A 14,068-nucleotide genomic window follows, 5' to 3' on the forward strand; every position below is an offset into this window, starting at 1 on the left:
ATCCTTTCAGCTCTGGGAAGTCGAACATATACTTCAGAGATGGAGCATCCACAATTCTTCACTCTGGGTGGTAGCAATTGATATGCGTTTGGGAACGACCACCCTCAGTGGGGTAAAGTTCCCGAGCAAGGAAAGGAAAGTGAAGTCACAGTCACAGGGTATTAAACGCCCTTTTTAGGACTGGCTGGAACTGGGCTCAATCTAACCTTCGGGACGAATCATAGAGAAAGAAAAAGGTAAAAGTCTTTCCCTTGCGCCCAATCTCCACTCCGACAGGGAAGGGGCGGGGCAACTCAGAGCGCTCTCTTTTCATTGGTTGAGGTCTATATTCAGAGCCCTCTTGGAGGCAGAGAAAAAATTGAAAGGAAGTTATACTTCCTCTCATTCCCTTTGCTCCTGGTGATTGGCTCAAATGAGCAATAAGGTGGGCCTCTGCTCAGTCAGTACTCTCTTCTACCGGAAGCTTGGGTGGGGGCAGGGCCATTCATGATAGAGGGTGGAGTCCAAAGATGGATCACGTCTCAGAAGGAGGCGGGGCCATGATGATCCTGAGAAACGGGAGCCAGAGAAAGGGGCGGGACCTGGGTCGTGACACAAAAGGCGGCGGGGCGGGACCTTTGGAGGCTCCTGGGTCTTGGGCTCTTAGGTGCTTGGCCCTCCCTGGCTCTCCCTGGCTCTCCCTGGCTCCCCATGGCTCCCCGGGGCTGGGGCTGCTGGCGCTGGGTGGCGCGGCCGCGGGCCCTGCTGCTTCCTGGTGCTGCCTTCCCCTTCGGTACGGGATGGGCACCAATGTGGGGCGGAGGTCTCGGGGGGGGGGGGGGGGGGGGGAGGGGAGGAGAAGGCCCATCCCTCCCATCTGCAGGTGAGGAAACTGAGTCCCAGAGAGGTGAAGGGATCTGCCTGCCCAGCGTCACCCTCGGCGAGTCAGGGGCCAGGTCGAGGCAGGAGTCCAGCCCCGCTGACCCTCGGGTCAGGGCCCCCTGAAGATAGGGGGGCAGAGGGAGAGAAATCCTATTCCCCCTATTGGCCCCATTTAGGGGGGAATATGTGAGAGGTGGGGGAGGGGCATCGGGCATTTCTAGGGATTGTGTCGATGGGTATATAGAAGTGGCAGGTGACAGTGTGGGACCACTGCCATAGAGAGCGTAACGTGGTGTGGGCACAGAGGAATGCGGGTGTCTGGGTGTGCAAGTGTGTTAAACAGAATCTTTGGGGAGGTGGAGTATAAGGACCTTGTGGAGGAGGGAGTGAAAGTGAAATAGAGAGAATTTCTGTAGGTGAGATAGGGTCCCTGTGGCAGTGAGGAGGAAGGGAGAAAGAGAGGAGTGAGTGAATGAACGCAAATAAGGGGACAGGGGGAGAGGATGGAAACAGAAGAAAGGTGAATGACTATGTGGAGGTGAGATATAAAGGTCTTATGTGTGTGAGGAAGAAACAGAGAGAAAATAAGAATGAATGAATGATGGAGGTGGGGTGTAAAGGCAATCCCTGTATGGGCTGCTGCTGACTTTCCCTGGCCTTTGAGGTCCAGGACTGACTGGAGATTGAGTACAGGTCAAGTGACAAGACAAAGTGTAGGCTACAAGGGAAGGAGGAGAAGAAGACTGTGGCATCTATAGGAGGTTGGTGCTGAAGTTTACTTCTGCATGTGAAGGGATATCCTTGGCATGAGATAAGGTGTGTCTGACCTGACCCTCTTCCCTACACCCAGGGTTCCGCCAGTTGCTTTCTACCCTAGAGCTGACTCCTCACATATGTGTGGTAGGCAGTGGCCCGGCTGGTTTCTATACTGCCCAACACCTGCTGAAGGTATGTGACTCTTCCTTATCTCTCCTCTTAACTTGGCCCAGCTCCTCCAAGAGGTTAGAGACAGAGAACCTCTGCAGCATCCGTATTTGTGGAAGGCACTTTAAGAGATTTTCCAGATTCTGGAGGACTAAGGACACATTTTCTCTCCAAGCTTCAGGCCTCTCATCTGTAAAAGCAGGGTGTTGAAGTAGATGAGCTCTTGGGACTCTTCCAAGTCTAATAGTCTTGTTTCTGTGGATTCCTCTCACATACCCCCCATCTTCTCTGCCCCTATTGGAGCACCACACATCGCCCTGGGGGTCTCTAGGGAAGCATCTGGCCTGGCTAATGCTGGCATAGTGGGTTGTTCCCACCTGTTCCCTGGTGCTGGCCTGTGTGAGGGAGAGGATTCCTAATTTAGCCTGTTATCTTTTCTCTTCAACCATTCCAGTTCTGCAATCAGTTTCTGTTTTAAGCCTTCTCTATCCCCCTTCATCTTAGAACTGCCTCTAACCCCCCACCCCATTCCACCCCTAATTCTCTGTCCTTTCACCACAGTCCCTAATCTTAGGATCATAGACTGTTAAAACTCTCAGAGACCATCTCATCTCACCCCCTCATTTTACAGATGAAACCAGAGAAGTAAAAGGAGTAACTCAAGGTCACAAAGTTAGGTGGTGGTAGAACTGAGACTAGAACCAGGTCTCCTGATTGCCAGGCCAGTGCTCTTTCTAATAAGACCTTGTTGCTTCATGACTCATCCTCTCCCCCTTCCTCAGCATGTTTCTCTGGTTCATCTTTGTAGGTGAAGGCTGAATTCTTCATGCTGAAGTCATTGGTCTTGGTGGGTAAAGCCCCAAGGCTGCCTGTTTACCTTGAGCCTCAGGGCCAGCTCCCTGCTGGGGGAGGAAGGGAGGGAGGTGGGAAGTAGGATTCAGTAAGGCATGTCCAATATGGCATAATTAAAGTGTCCAGAAAGAATGCTGTACTGTGCTCTGAGCATCTATAGGTGAGACAGTCAACATAGTCCCTATTCTTAAGGAGCTGAAAGTATATTGGGGAAAACAGGAATGGGTGAGTCTTGACTTCATCAGAAGGGGGAGACATTGAAAGAAGCCATAAGAAAAAGGCCAGAGTTTGGGAGTATCAAGTTGAGTCAGATACCAAATCTGCCCCTTGCATTTTGGCTTCCTAATCATATATGAAATTCTGTCTCTGAGGCTTTATGAGCTCCACTTTGAAAGAGAAAATCATAAACTCTAGGTCTTGATAGGGGATAGAAAGGGCTTGGTTTGGGGAATCATGAATAAATATTTACTTAATACCTATTTTATAGAGGATAGTGTTAAGTGGTGTCCAAACAAAGAGGTACAAGGCAGGATCTCTGTCCTCAAGTAGCTTAGAATCTAATCAGAGAGACAGGACATGTAAAGATGGAGTCATTAGTTAAGCAGTTAAGAGAACATGAGTACCACTCAGGTACAATAAGGACAAAAGAATACACAGACCAGGCCTTGTGAGGCTCAGTCTAATGGGAAAGACAGGATATGTTGTAAATGAAAAACATGGATGCGAAATTAAAATTCATTTTACATATTGACTTGATCTAGTAACTTGAAAAAAGATAAAGATGGATCAAGGCAGCATATATAAAGTGTTAGATGAATGGTGTGGATAGTTAAAGGAATTCAGAGAAAGGAGGGAGAGATTACTGGGGCTGGGATGGCCTGGGAGGATTGTGCAGAGAAGGTGGGGCTTAATGTGGACCTTGAAAGATAGACAGGACTTAGATAAATGAAGAGGAACTTGGGGAGAGCATTCTTGGCTGGGAGAAATGTCAAAAACAAATGACATATGAATAGTATACATGACCTAGGAAATCAGAGTTGGAAGAGGCTTCAGAAATCATCTATTCCAACAAATGAGGAAACTGAGCCTCCAAGAGAGAAATGGAGTGACTTGTATAAAGGTCACTCTGCTGAGATCTTGAAATGAGTGTTCTCCAGATCTAGTGCTCTTAATGCTATTTCTTGTTGTGTGTTTTGTGGGCAGCCCATGAATAGGCCAGTTTGTAGAATGGATTCACATGGAGGTGAAAAGTTTGGAGAAGTGGGCAGGAGCCAGATGGGTCAGGAATGCCAGAATTAGGGGGTTTGGACTCAGTTTTGTAGAGCAATAGCAAGGCTATTGAAGTGACATTGGATCTATGCATTACGAATACTAATCTGGCAACATTGAATAGAGTAGTTGGGGTAGGAATTGAGAGTAGGGAAAATCATGGAGGAAAGGACAACCTTTACTAGACTGTTGTAGTCATCTCAGTAGTTAATGATGAGGATCATTAACTCTGAATTAGGATTGTGATAGTGGAAAAGGAAAGGAGGGGGCAAATTTGAGAGAGAGTGCCAAGGAAGGATCAAGGAATCTTGGTGACTGGATGTAAAGTTAGGGAGGAGGGAAAATTATGACTGACTCCATGCCTGGGGGAATGGTATTTTTATTTATTTATTTATTTTTTTGGAGCAATTGGGGTTAAGTAACTTGCTCAAGGTTACACGGCCAGTTATTTCTGGGTGTCATGCTAAGAGCCTGGATTTGATCTCCAGGTCATCCCGACACTAGAGCCAGTGCTCTTACTCGCTGAGCCACCTGGCTGCCCCTGGGAATGGTATTTTTAAAGGTCAGAGTCCTTTGCTGAAAGCCATGTTTTAGCACACTGTATATTGCTGCTATGTGATGGATAGGAATATTACAGTGTGGTTCCTGGTAGGGTGGTTAGAGTTGATTGTACGTTTCAAAGTAATATTTCAGTTATTCTGTGTACCTGAGCCATCGTGTGCTTCAAAACAGGGAAATGCCTAGCTCATTGGGGTAACCCCTGTAATTCCCAAAAATTCAATTAAAAAAAACACCTTCCTGACATGCCCATAAGAACATCTCAGTTTCTCCTGCTGTGTTTGCTGCCTCTTGGGTGCTGCCTCAGTGCAGATGAAGATTCCTTCCAGGAAGCCTTAAGGGGCAGTGGGGGTGATAGGACAGAGATGTCTAATAACCCCATAGTGTTGCCTGCACCAGATTAAAATGTAAGTGGGAAATGTTTAGCAAAATAAATGAAAATACAATACAACATAGATAGTAATTTGTGGTCAGTATGAAATCCACCGGGATCCATTTCTGTTTGAGTTTGACACCACTCCTCTAGGAGACAGAGTGCTAGTCTCAGAGCAGTGAAAGGCTTGGTTCTGATCACACCTGAGATAGTTCCTAGCTCTGTAACTCTGGCAAGTCTCTTAACTTTTCTAAACTACATTTCCCTCCTCTGTAAAAACAGGGATGATAATATGTTTCCTAGAGCTGTTTGAAGATCAAATGAAATAATGTATTAAAGTGCTTTGCAAACCTTGAAGCACTATCTCAGCGAGCTATTATTACAGCCCTTCTAAGACTTAAGACCCGGTGGTTGGATCTTTGGTTTGTTTGACCTGAATCCTCTTGGGAGGGAGATGCAATGATTCATCACTTGCAGTTCTGCTGACTCTGGTCATAGCGCTCGGCAGCACTGCAGCCGCTGCGCTCTCTCCTTAGCGCCATCCTCGGGCTCGGGTGGACATCTATGAGAAGCAGCTGGCGCCCTTTGGCCTGGTCCGATTTGGAGTGGCTCCTGACCACCCAGAGGTGAAGGTGAGTCCCCTGGGGCTCAAGCCAAGATGCGAAAGGGCGGGAGTTCTGGCTGGCCACTGACTCTCCTCATGGGCAGTCAGGCTCCAGGGCATCTTGAGTGCTGGTACGCCTCCCCCAGAGGAAGCAGTCAAGGATTCCCTAGAGGTTTCCTGATTCTAGAGCCTGCCATGTATCCAAATCAAATTGAGGGCAGCATAAAAGATGGTTGGTCCCATGGCACTCACTCCTCCTGCCCTCTGGCAGAATGTTATCAACACATTTACCCAGACTGCCCACTGCCCTCGGTGTTCCTTCAGAGGCAATGTGACTGTGGGAAGGGACGTGTCCGTGGCAGAACTTCGGGAAGCCTACCATGCTATTGTTTTGGTAAGTAGAAGGGACGGGTGGCTTGGGAGAGTTCTGGGAGAGGGGAGGAGAGAGATCATAAAAGCACGGGGGTTAGAAATCTGGAGAGGCGGGGCATTTGGGATTCAGTGTGGTTGTGGGGTAAAAAGTGCATATGAAGGAAGGTAGGAGTGAGTAGGGGATGCAAACAGCTTAAGGTAGGTTTGGATGTGAGGGGGTAATACAGGCTTCTGGAGAGATGAACTAATGTACTCCTGGGAACAGCAGGCGATGGTGGCGTAGAGGGGGTTAGGGGGAAGAGGACTATGGCCTTCAGTTGATCTGACCTTCCCAGTGGATAGTGTGGGTCGTTCGAGGATCTGGGACACATTTTCTTCTACAGAGCTATGGGGCAGAGGATCACCAAACCCTGGGCATTCCAGGTGAGGAGCTGCCGGGTGTAATCTCTGCCAGGGATTTTGTGGGCTGGTACAACGGGTTACCTGAGAACCGTAAGGTGAGTGTTGAGGAGAAGCTGCATGCCTGGTTCCTCCAGACTTCTTGGGGAATATAACTCTCAGGCAAGGTCCAGATGTAACCAGTGATCATATCTGCTTTGTTCAGACTGGGGAAGGAGTATGGAAAGAGAAGTAGGGGTGGGGGGAGTGAACCTTCTAGTCTAATAGGGAAAATTAGACACATAAGAAAAATTAAGTACCTAAAGTACAGAGTGGACATTGAGGGAAGGAGCTTCATCAGAGGGAAGTGGTGTTCACAAGGAAGCCCTCTCAGAAGATGGGACAAGTTTTGAAAAAGGATATAAATTAGCAGTGAATTTGGCATTGATCTCTAGCAGATAGGGGCAGAGTCACAGAGATGGAAACAGTCAAATGGTTTGTATAAACCAGTAAACTAGTTTAATCAGAGCATAGAACTGGGAAAGGGATGGAGGAACCATGGCAGGCAGAGAAAGGAGAATCTAGGACCTTGGGGGAGGGGGGAGTGGACATGGAAGGATTAGCTTTGGCTTGGTCAAGGTCCCCTTTTCTGAATCATTTCTTCCTCAGCTGGCACCGAACTTGAACTGCGATACGGCATTGATTCTGGGACAAGGGAATGTGGCTCTGGATGTGGCTCGTATCCTATTGACCCCAATAGAGCTCCTTGAGGTGACTAGTGTTGAGCGAACAGGGATTGTGGGGGATAGATGATGTGCGGAGGTAATATTTCCTAGAGAGCTCATGTCTTACAGCTCCACCATTGCCCCCCTTCAGCCTAGTCCTGGGCCTCAGTCTTCTCTTTGTGCAATGGAGGTCTCCACCTCCTATAGAACAGATTGAGAATTAGCCTTTACCTCTCCTGGGTTGGGTTGAGTTGAGTTGGGCACAGTACTGGCTGTGACCACCAGGGGGAAGTGGTGCAATTTCTGACCAACCTGTTGTATTTCTAAGGTTCTGGGTTTAGGAAGCTGAGTGGAAGGAATTCCTACCCCTTGTTTCCCAGTGCCAGAAAAAACCTTTAAGGGTCGTCTTCTTATCCTTCAGAAAACAGACATCACTGCAGAAGCGCTGAAGGTGCTGAAACAGAGTCAAGTGAAAAGGGTGTGGATTGTGGGACGCAGGGGACCCCTGCAGGTAGCCTTTACCATCAAGGTGAGAAGGGCTGGGGTTCCTCAGAACTGGAATGTTACCTTTTTCCTCCTAGGATGGGATCGGGTTAGTCTCAGGGATTTGAGACCTTTGTCTTTCTCTTCCCTTGATAGCCAACACATTTCTCATGACCCTTCATGTTCTTAATCATGTTCCTAATGGCCTTCAGGAGCTACGGGAGATGATTAACCTACCTGGGAGCCAGCCCCTTTTGGACCCTGCAGATTTCTCAGGTCTGGAAGAATCCATCAAAGGTAAGGGGCATTGAATTTGGGTTCCTCTGGTGATTGGAGGGAGGAGAGTCCAAGAGAGACATTGAGTTACAGAAAGGAAGTTGCCTGTACCTGCTGGTACAGGGCTGAGCACATGGCCCAGGTGAAAGGAAGCAGTCTGAGAACTGTTAGATGTTATTGGCAGAGGCTCCCCGTCCAAGGAAGCGGCTATTGGAGCTTATGGTACGAACGGCACTGAAGTCACCAGAGTCCAAGGAGGCTGATAGGAGAGCTGAGACCTCTCGAGCCTGGGGCCTCCGCTTCTTACGAAGTCCTCAGGAGGTGCTGCCCTCTCCAGACAGAGGTCGAGTTGCTGGAATCCGCCTGGCAGTCATGAGACTAGAGGTAAGTATAGAGAGGGCCCTCTGCTTTCCCCTTCCCTCCCTACTTGTAGGAGCACCTCACTCTTTCCAAGACCTCTAGAGAGTCTTTAATGAGAAGGATAAGGTAGAAAACACCATGGAAGCCAGTTCCTTGCATTGATTTTGGTTATGAGGCTCAAATCCCTGCCTGGTTCTTAGGTGGGGTGTGCTATGAGCATCTTATCTGAATGTGCACTCAACCGTTGTCATGCTGTGTCTCCCTTTTTTCCTGTAGGGCTCTGGTGAGAATGCCCAGGCAGTTCCCACAGGGGCAGTAGAGGATGTGCCATGTGGACTGGTGCTGAGCAGTGTTGGTTACAAGAGCCGTCCAATTGACCCCACTGTGCCCTTTGATCCCAAGTGTGGAGTTATTCCCAACAGTGAGGGTCGTGTGTTGGGTGCACCAGGTGTGTGTGAAGGTAGTTGTTTAAAAGTGGGAGAGGGAAAGAGATATGAGAAGGTACTGAGGTGGGAGACAACAGGTATGGAGCACTCTAAGGTCAGACTTTTTCAATATATATTGCTTAGTTTTGCTGACCTGTGTTTCTTCCTTAAAAATTTATTTGTTATGTGGGATGGCTTTCTGGCAAGGGGATGAGGAGGGATATTTTGAAAAATATAGGTGGTACAAAAACAAAGATCTATGAAAAGTTATTTTTCAAAGGGAAGGAGGAGAGAGGCTAGATGGCTGTTTCTTAGGGAATGAAGTGTATAGACAGATGAAGAGGAGGGGTGAATATAAAGGGAGGAGGAGAAACAGTTGGATATAGGAAGAGAGAAGAGCCACAGGACAGGGATGGAAATACCTAGAGATAGATTGGGACAGATAAAATTAAATTCAACAAATGTTTAAGCACCTACTGTGTACAACCACTGGTAAGACAGAAGATAGGCTTCCTTTTATGTGGTATCTTTCCCCATTAGGATGTAACCTCTTTGAGGGCTGGGACTGTCTTTTTGCTTGTATTTATACTCTATTCCCAGCCCTTAGCACAGTGCCTGCACAGGTGCTGAATAAATGCTTATTGATTGACTGACCTCATGGGGGATATGGTGGATTGGGGGATATGACACAAATAACACAGTAAGTACATAAGATGTTTGAGGGAAAGGTCATTACTTCCTCTGAGGATCAGGGAAGACTTTATAGAGGAAACACCATTTGATTTGATCATCAAGGGATGGTTTAGAATTCAACAGGTGGCAGTCATCATAGGAAAGGCATAAAGGTGAGGAGACAAAGTATGTATGAGTTACAGGCAGTCATCATTGGCCAGAGTGCCAAGTGAGTATAAGATAAAGTGGGCTGGCACCAGGTTGCATAGGGCCTTGAATGCCGAGTGAGCCAAGCTGTCACAGAGGCTGTGCGTCTCTGTGGAAGGTGGTGGAGGCCTCATCCACCTAACAGAAAGGCCTCCTCTGTTAGGCATGTGCTCAAACTCCTGTTCTCAATTCTGTTTGTTCCATTTCTTCCCTGTCTCTAGGTCTGTACTGTAGTGGCTGGGTTAAGCGAGGTCCCACAGGTGTCATTGCCACCACCATGAATGACAGCTTCCTCACTGGCCAGGCCCTGCTCCAAGACCTTGAGGAGGGAGTCCTGCCTTTAGGCCCCAAGCTTGGCTACTCTGTCATAGAGCCCCTACTCAGAAATCGAGGTAGGGTGGGTGACAGTCCCTGACAGGAGAAATAGGGAGCCTGCCTAATTTGTAGGATCATTGATTTAAAGGCTATGGAGACAACAGGCTGGGAAGGACTGGAGGAAAATCTATAGGAAGTAAAGGAGAATGGGAGAGAAGAGGAACCTAGTCCTGACTCAGTCTTTTTTCTGGAAGTTCTCTGCTCTTCTGAGGTTAGTGGAGATTCTGGGGTGGGGTAGGTGGCAGGGATCAATCAAACAGGCTTATCATACTGTGTACTTATTATACTATGCATTATAGTACATGATACACAGTACTATATACTGTTTGCTAGGAGCTACAGAGACAAGTCTGAGAGAGTAGTTGGGAGGCCATTGTAACAGTCCAGGCAAGAAGTCAGATGTTACAGAGAAGATCCAGCAAGATTTGGCAACTCTTAGATAAGAGGGGTGAGGGAGAGGGAGGAATAGAGAATAGGGCCCAACTTGTGAACATTGGATAAAGGAAGGAGGGTGATGTCTTAACAGAAATAGGGAAGTTTGCAAGATGGTGGGCTTGGGGCAGGGTGTGTTGATTTTGTTCTGCCCATATTGGGATAAGGGAGCAATGGTAGAAACGAAAACATGGAAGTGGCTAGTGGGGGTAGTTCTGGCAGACTTGACCTGTGTGCTCTTTTTTTTTTTTCCTGCTCCAGGAGTCCAGCCTGTCTCCTTCCAGGACTGGGAGAAGCTGGATGCAGAAGAGGTGGCTCGGGGTGAGGCAGCTGGGAAACCCCGAGAAAAACTGGTGGATCCACAACAGATGCTACAAATAATAAGCCACTGACTCCTCAGATCTGTCCTAGGCCCCAAAGTTTGGCCCAGAGTGTAACAGGACCAAATCCAGGAGTTGGAGTGATCCAGGAACATGACCTGGCCTGGGCTGGACCAGAGAAGGGGCAAAGAATGACAGAAGACAATTTGCCCTTGAGCTGTGTGCTCACTGAATCTCGCCGCCCCCCACTTTCTCAGGGTTCCCTGGCCTATGCCACTGCCTCCACTCCCCTTTTGAGCAAGTTATGTGCCTCCCTCCTCCACTGTTTTTTGTTTTTAGCATGTTACCTTTTAGCCTCCAGCGTTTAGATCACTTTATGTTGTGGAGGAGGGGGAGGTCAGAGATTGTTCTGAATCCCCAGAAGCCTCAGCTTACATCTATGCTCTAAACCAGAGGGTAGATCCCCACTGACATTCTAACTCATTCTTCATACGACGTCCCTCAGTGGACCACAGGAATCAGGAACCAAAGTTGAAATAAAGAACTGGAATAAAAGTAGAAAGAACTGTTGTGAGTGAGATGGGTTCTTTGAATCGTGCCCAGGGTTACCCTCTAAATAGCCCTTAACCCGCAGGGCCACCAGGTGGCGTTGTGTTTCCCCGAGAGAGATCCACTGCCCCACTTGGCTTGGAGATCCCTGCCAATCTTTGGGACTGGTCTCAGTGGGGCACCCAGGCCCCCTCTCCCTGAAATTTTTTTGCTGCTCACAGTGTTCTGTCCTTGCCTCCAAACAAATAGCTTTTGGGTAGCGCGGGCGCCTTTGGCAGTGTGGATGAAGGGTAGGGACCTCTTTTCAGAAGAATTTTTAAATAAGGGAAAGTCATGCTAGATTTCGGTTAGAGGTTCATGGAAATTAAGATGTAAATGTTTTCCTCTCCGAGTTTTCAGGGACTCTAGGTGAAGCGACCTTTTAGCAGAAGAGACCAAAGAGTACCAATTAGCCCCATCTCTCTCAGGCTTTTATTGGCGTCTCCCAGGCTGCTGAGGAGAAAAGGCAGTGCTGGGAACAGTTCTTCCTTCCCCCCCCCCCCCTTTTCCCAAGGGCTTGCTGTTCAACCTTTCTGTCCGTGGAGGGCACCCCTCTTCCTGGCTGGTGCTCCTTCAGCCCCTTGCCGTCCTTGATCGTGCCTTCCACATGGATTTCCTTTTAAAGTTGGGGGGTCACTCCGAGAGCCTGGGGAATGGTGTGTATTCTAGAAACGAAGAAGTCGAAAACGCAGAAGAGAAACCAGGAGTCCTGGTCCGCCGCGTCCTTTTCCCCCTGACTCCCCTTCCCGGTAGCTTCCCTGCCCCTAGAGAGATTGGGGAGAGAGCAAGGAGGTGTGCAGAAGAGATCGGAGAATCGGCTTTAAGACTGCTTGCAAAGTGGCTCGAGGAGCCCAAGCGATCCAGCGCTGTCTTCCGGCTATCTCCGGACTGACTCTGGGAGCAAAAGGGGGGCTGCGCTCCGAGGGGCGGGCGGGAGGGGCGCGGAGGCGGAAGGAGTCGATGCCCCTACAGGACCTGCCCGGGACTAGGCAACAACAGCGGACGACTCGGTAACGTTTAAACTGGCGAGAGACGCGAAACTGGAAGCTGGCAGCCCTGCCCAGCTTAGCCCCGGGCGCCGGGCTCGGAGCGGGACAAGGGCCAGGAGCATGGAATCCCGGGGAGGGCCCGGCCCAGCACATCTGGTAGTGTCTCTGGAGCGTCTGGGCTTAGCTCCCAACTGAACGCTCGCGGCGCCCTCCTGGAGCACCCCTGGCAGGGCGGCTGCAGCATAAGTCGTGGAGTCGCGGGCGCAGGAGGACGAGCGGGTGGGAGGACGGGCCGGCGGGCGAAGCGCCCCTTCTCTTCCCGGGTGAGTGCACTGCAGGAGGAGGGGTGGGTCACAACCCTAGGGTGGGGGGAGGCAACTTCGCCACCAACTTAGGACTATTGTTGCTGAGATTCGGTCGGAGATGGGGCAAGGACGGTGGAGACCTAGACTGGAGGATACCCTGAGAACTCTGGAGCGCGCGCGATTCTGCCTTGCTAGAGGAGGAAGGGCAGCGAGCTGGAGGTGAGCACCCCAGCATCCAGGGGATCTACCGGAGACTGTGAGGCGGGAGCGGGGAGAGCGGCGCAGAGCAGCAGAGAGCAAGGGGACATACAGGAGACAAGCGACCTGGGAGGGGACACCCTGGGGACGCGGGGAAGGACGTGAGCAGAGAGGCCCGGAGCAGCTCACAGTCTTGTCGGCCTGCGGGGGCGAGAAGGAATCCGAGAGGTCCTTGCATGGGCTTAAGCCTGGGGCAGGTGGTACTGGGAAGGGGCTGCCGGGGACCCAACTGCATTATTCGCCTCTCCCTCCCCCAATCCCACCCCAGCCAACTGTTGCGGGTAGTTGGGCCACAAGCTGGGAACCGTGGCTGGATCTGGCTCTAGGGGATCGGGCCGGGTGGGAGGCAGAGAGCAGCTGGGGTTCCCCTAAAGCCGTCTGTCCCCGCCTAGAAACTATCTCCTTGGGACATTGTCGGAGCCATTCTCATCCCCGTCAATTGCTGTTTGCCTTTCCCCTCCAGTCCCCGCTTCTTTCCTCTCTCATTCCTCCTTCCTTCGTCCCTCAACATATTGTTTGCTCTCAGAAACCAGGAATTCTGCCACTTAGGGGGTAGGGGATGGTGTTAGATCTTCTTCCCCTTCCACTCCTAAAAACTGACCCTCACACTCAGGTATCTGAGGACAGGAAAGGAAGAAGTGGGGGGAAAGTGTGTGCTAGGCGGGCTCTGGGTACAAGGCTGTCTTGGTAGCGACTGGGAGCAGTGGGTCCCCCTATTTCCTTCTGGTTCTCCCCCATTCCTGGTTTCCGCCAAGAGCCCCAAGGTCCGTGGTATTGGGATCAAGACCGTGTCCAGCTCGAATCAGGCGGGATCTGGGAGAATTGTGATGTTAACTCTCTGCTTTGTAATCTCTAAGTGCTAAACTGTCATAGGACAATTAGCGAAGCAAAGAAGAAAGAACCTAGGGTCTCTGGTTCCCAAAAGTAATAGCCCAGCCAGGACGGCTCATTCTCACATACACTCCAGATCTTCCTAGACCGGACTCCCACATCTCCCCCATCCCACCGCCACCCCATACACTGTTTTCACATCCTAAATTGACGGCTCACGAAAGACGGAATTCTAAGGAGAAATGGCTAAATGGGGCCCCCAGCACCTCAACCCTTATTCTCCTCTTACTTGCCCCTCCAGTGACCAGTAGGAACTTTTCCTGGCCTTAGACTCCTAGCCCTCATCCTCTCCTTTTGCCTGAATCTGACTCAATCCCTGGGAGGGCCGAGAGCAAGATGAAGGAAAGGGAGCTAGGGGCAGGGCAGGGAGCCGGGCTCTGGATTTCCTTCCTAAAGCATCTAATGTTTCGGGGAGAGAGACAGGGGTAGAGGGAAAATCATGGATATATAATACTCTTGGAGATCATTATTTGGAGAAGCAGCCCCGCTGAGAATGAGGATGAACTGCGGAACTGGGGTGGCGTGTGTGTGTGTGTGTGTGTGTGTGTGTGTGTGTGTGTGTGTGTGTGTG

At 50.0% G+C, this 14,068-nt stretch overlaps 3 protein-coding genes across 3 annotated transcripts in view; all 3 read left to right on the forward strand.

Annotated features, from left to right (window-relative positions):
- The window catches only part of NAT9 (N-acetyltransferase 9), a 223,891-nt gene that overhangs the window by 82,556 nt on the left and 127,267 nt on the right, over window positions 1–14,068 (forward strand). The window lies entirely within an intron of this gene.
- On the forward strand, window positions 577–11,036 carry FDXR (ferredoxin reductase). The gene is made up of 12 exons (XM_069076482.1): window positions 577–772; window positions 1,712–1,809; window positions 5,374–5,469; window positions 5,713–5,835; window positions 6,197–6,310; window positions 6,861–6,962; window positions 7,338–7,445; window positions 7,612–7,696; window positions 7,860–8,059; window positions 8,312–8,483; window positions 9,561–9,731; window positions 10,408–11,036. The coding sequence occupies exons 1-12, from the start codon at window positions 691–693 to the stop codon at window positions 10,536–10,538; spliced, it is 1,482 nt and encodes a 493-aa protein (XP_068932583.1). The 5' UTR covers window positions 577–690; the 3' UTR covers window positions 10,539–11,036.
- Window positions 12,377–14,068, forward strand: part of GRIN2C (glutamate ionotropic receptor NMDA type subunit 2C) — a 29,793-nt gene continuing 28,101 nt past the window's right edge. Inside the window, exon 1 of the mRNA XM_069076483.1 lies at window positions 12,377–12,567. Within this exon, the coding sequence (XP_068932584.1) occupies window positions 12,467–12,567 (101 nt within the window). The 5' untranslated portion in view covers window positions 12,377–12,466. The remainder of the gene's footprint in view (window positions 12,568–14,068) is intronic.

This window comes from Petaurus breviceps, unplaced genomic scaffold (assembly GCF_028583685.1).
Source record: "Petaurus breviceps papuanus isolate PSGF00001 unplaced genomic scaffold, PetGlider_PUasm1.0 90925, whole genome shotgun sequence".
In the NCBI taxonomy this organism is placed as follows: domain Eukaryota; kingdom Metazoa; phylum Chordata; class Mammalia; order Diprotodontia; family Petauridae; genus Petaurus; species Petaurus breviceps.

Coding starts and splice junctions, on each gene's coding strand:
- FDXR (XM_069076482.1), top strand. CDS start 691: ATGGCTCCCCGGGGCTGGGGCTGCTGGCGCTGGGTGGCGCGGCCGCGG. Junction 7,446..7,611: donor AGGTAGCCTTTACCATCAAG/GTGAGAAGGGCT, acceptor AATGGCCTTCAG/GAGCTACGGGAGATGATTAA. Junction 9,732..10,407: donor GCCCCTACTCAGAAATCGAG/GTAGGGTGGGTG, acceptor TTCCTGCTCCAG/GAGTCCAGCCTGTCTCCTTC.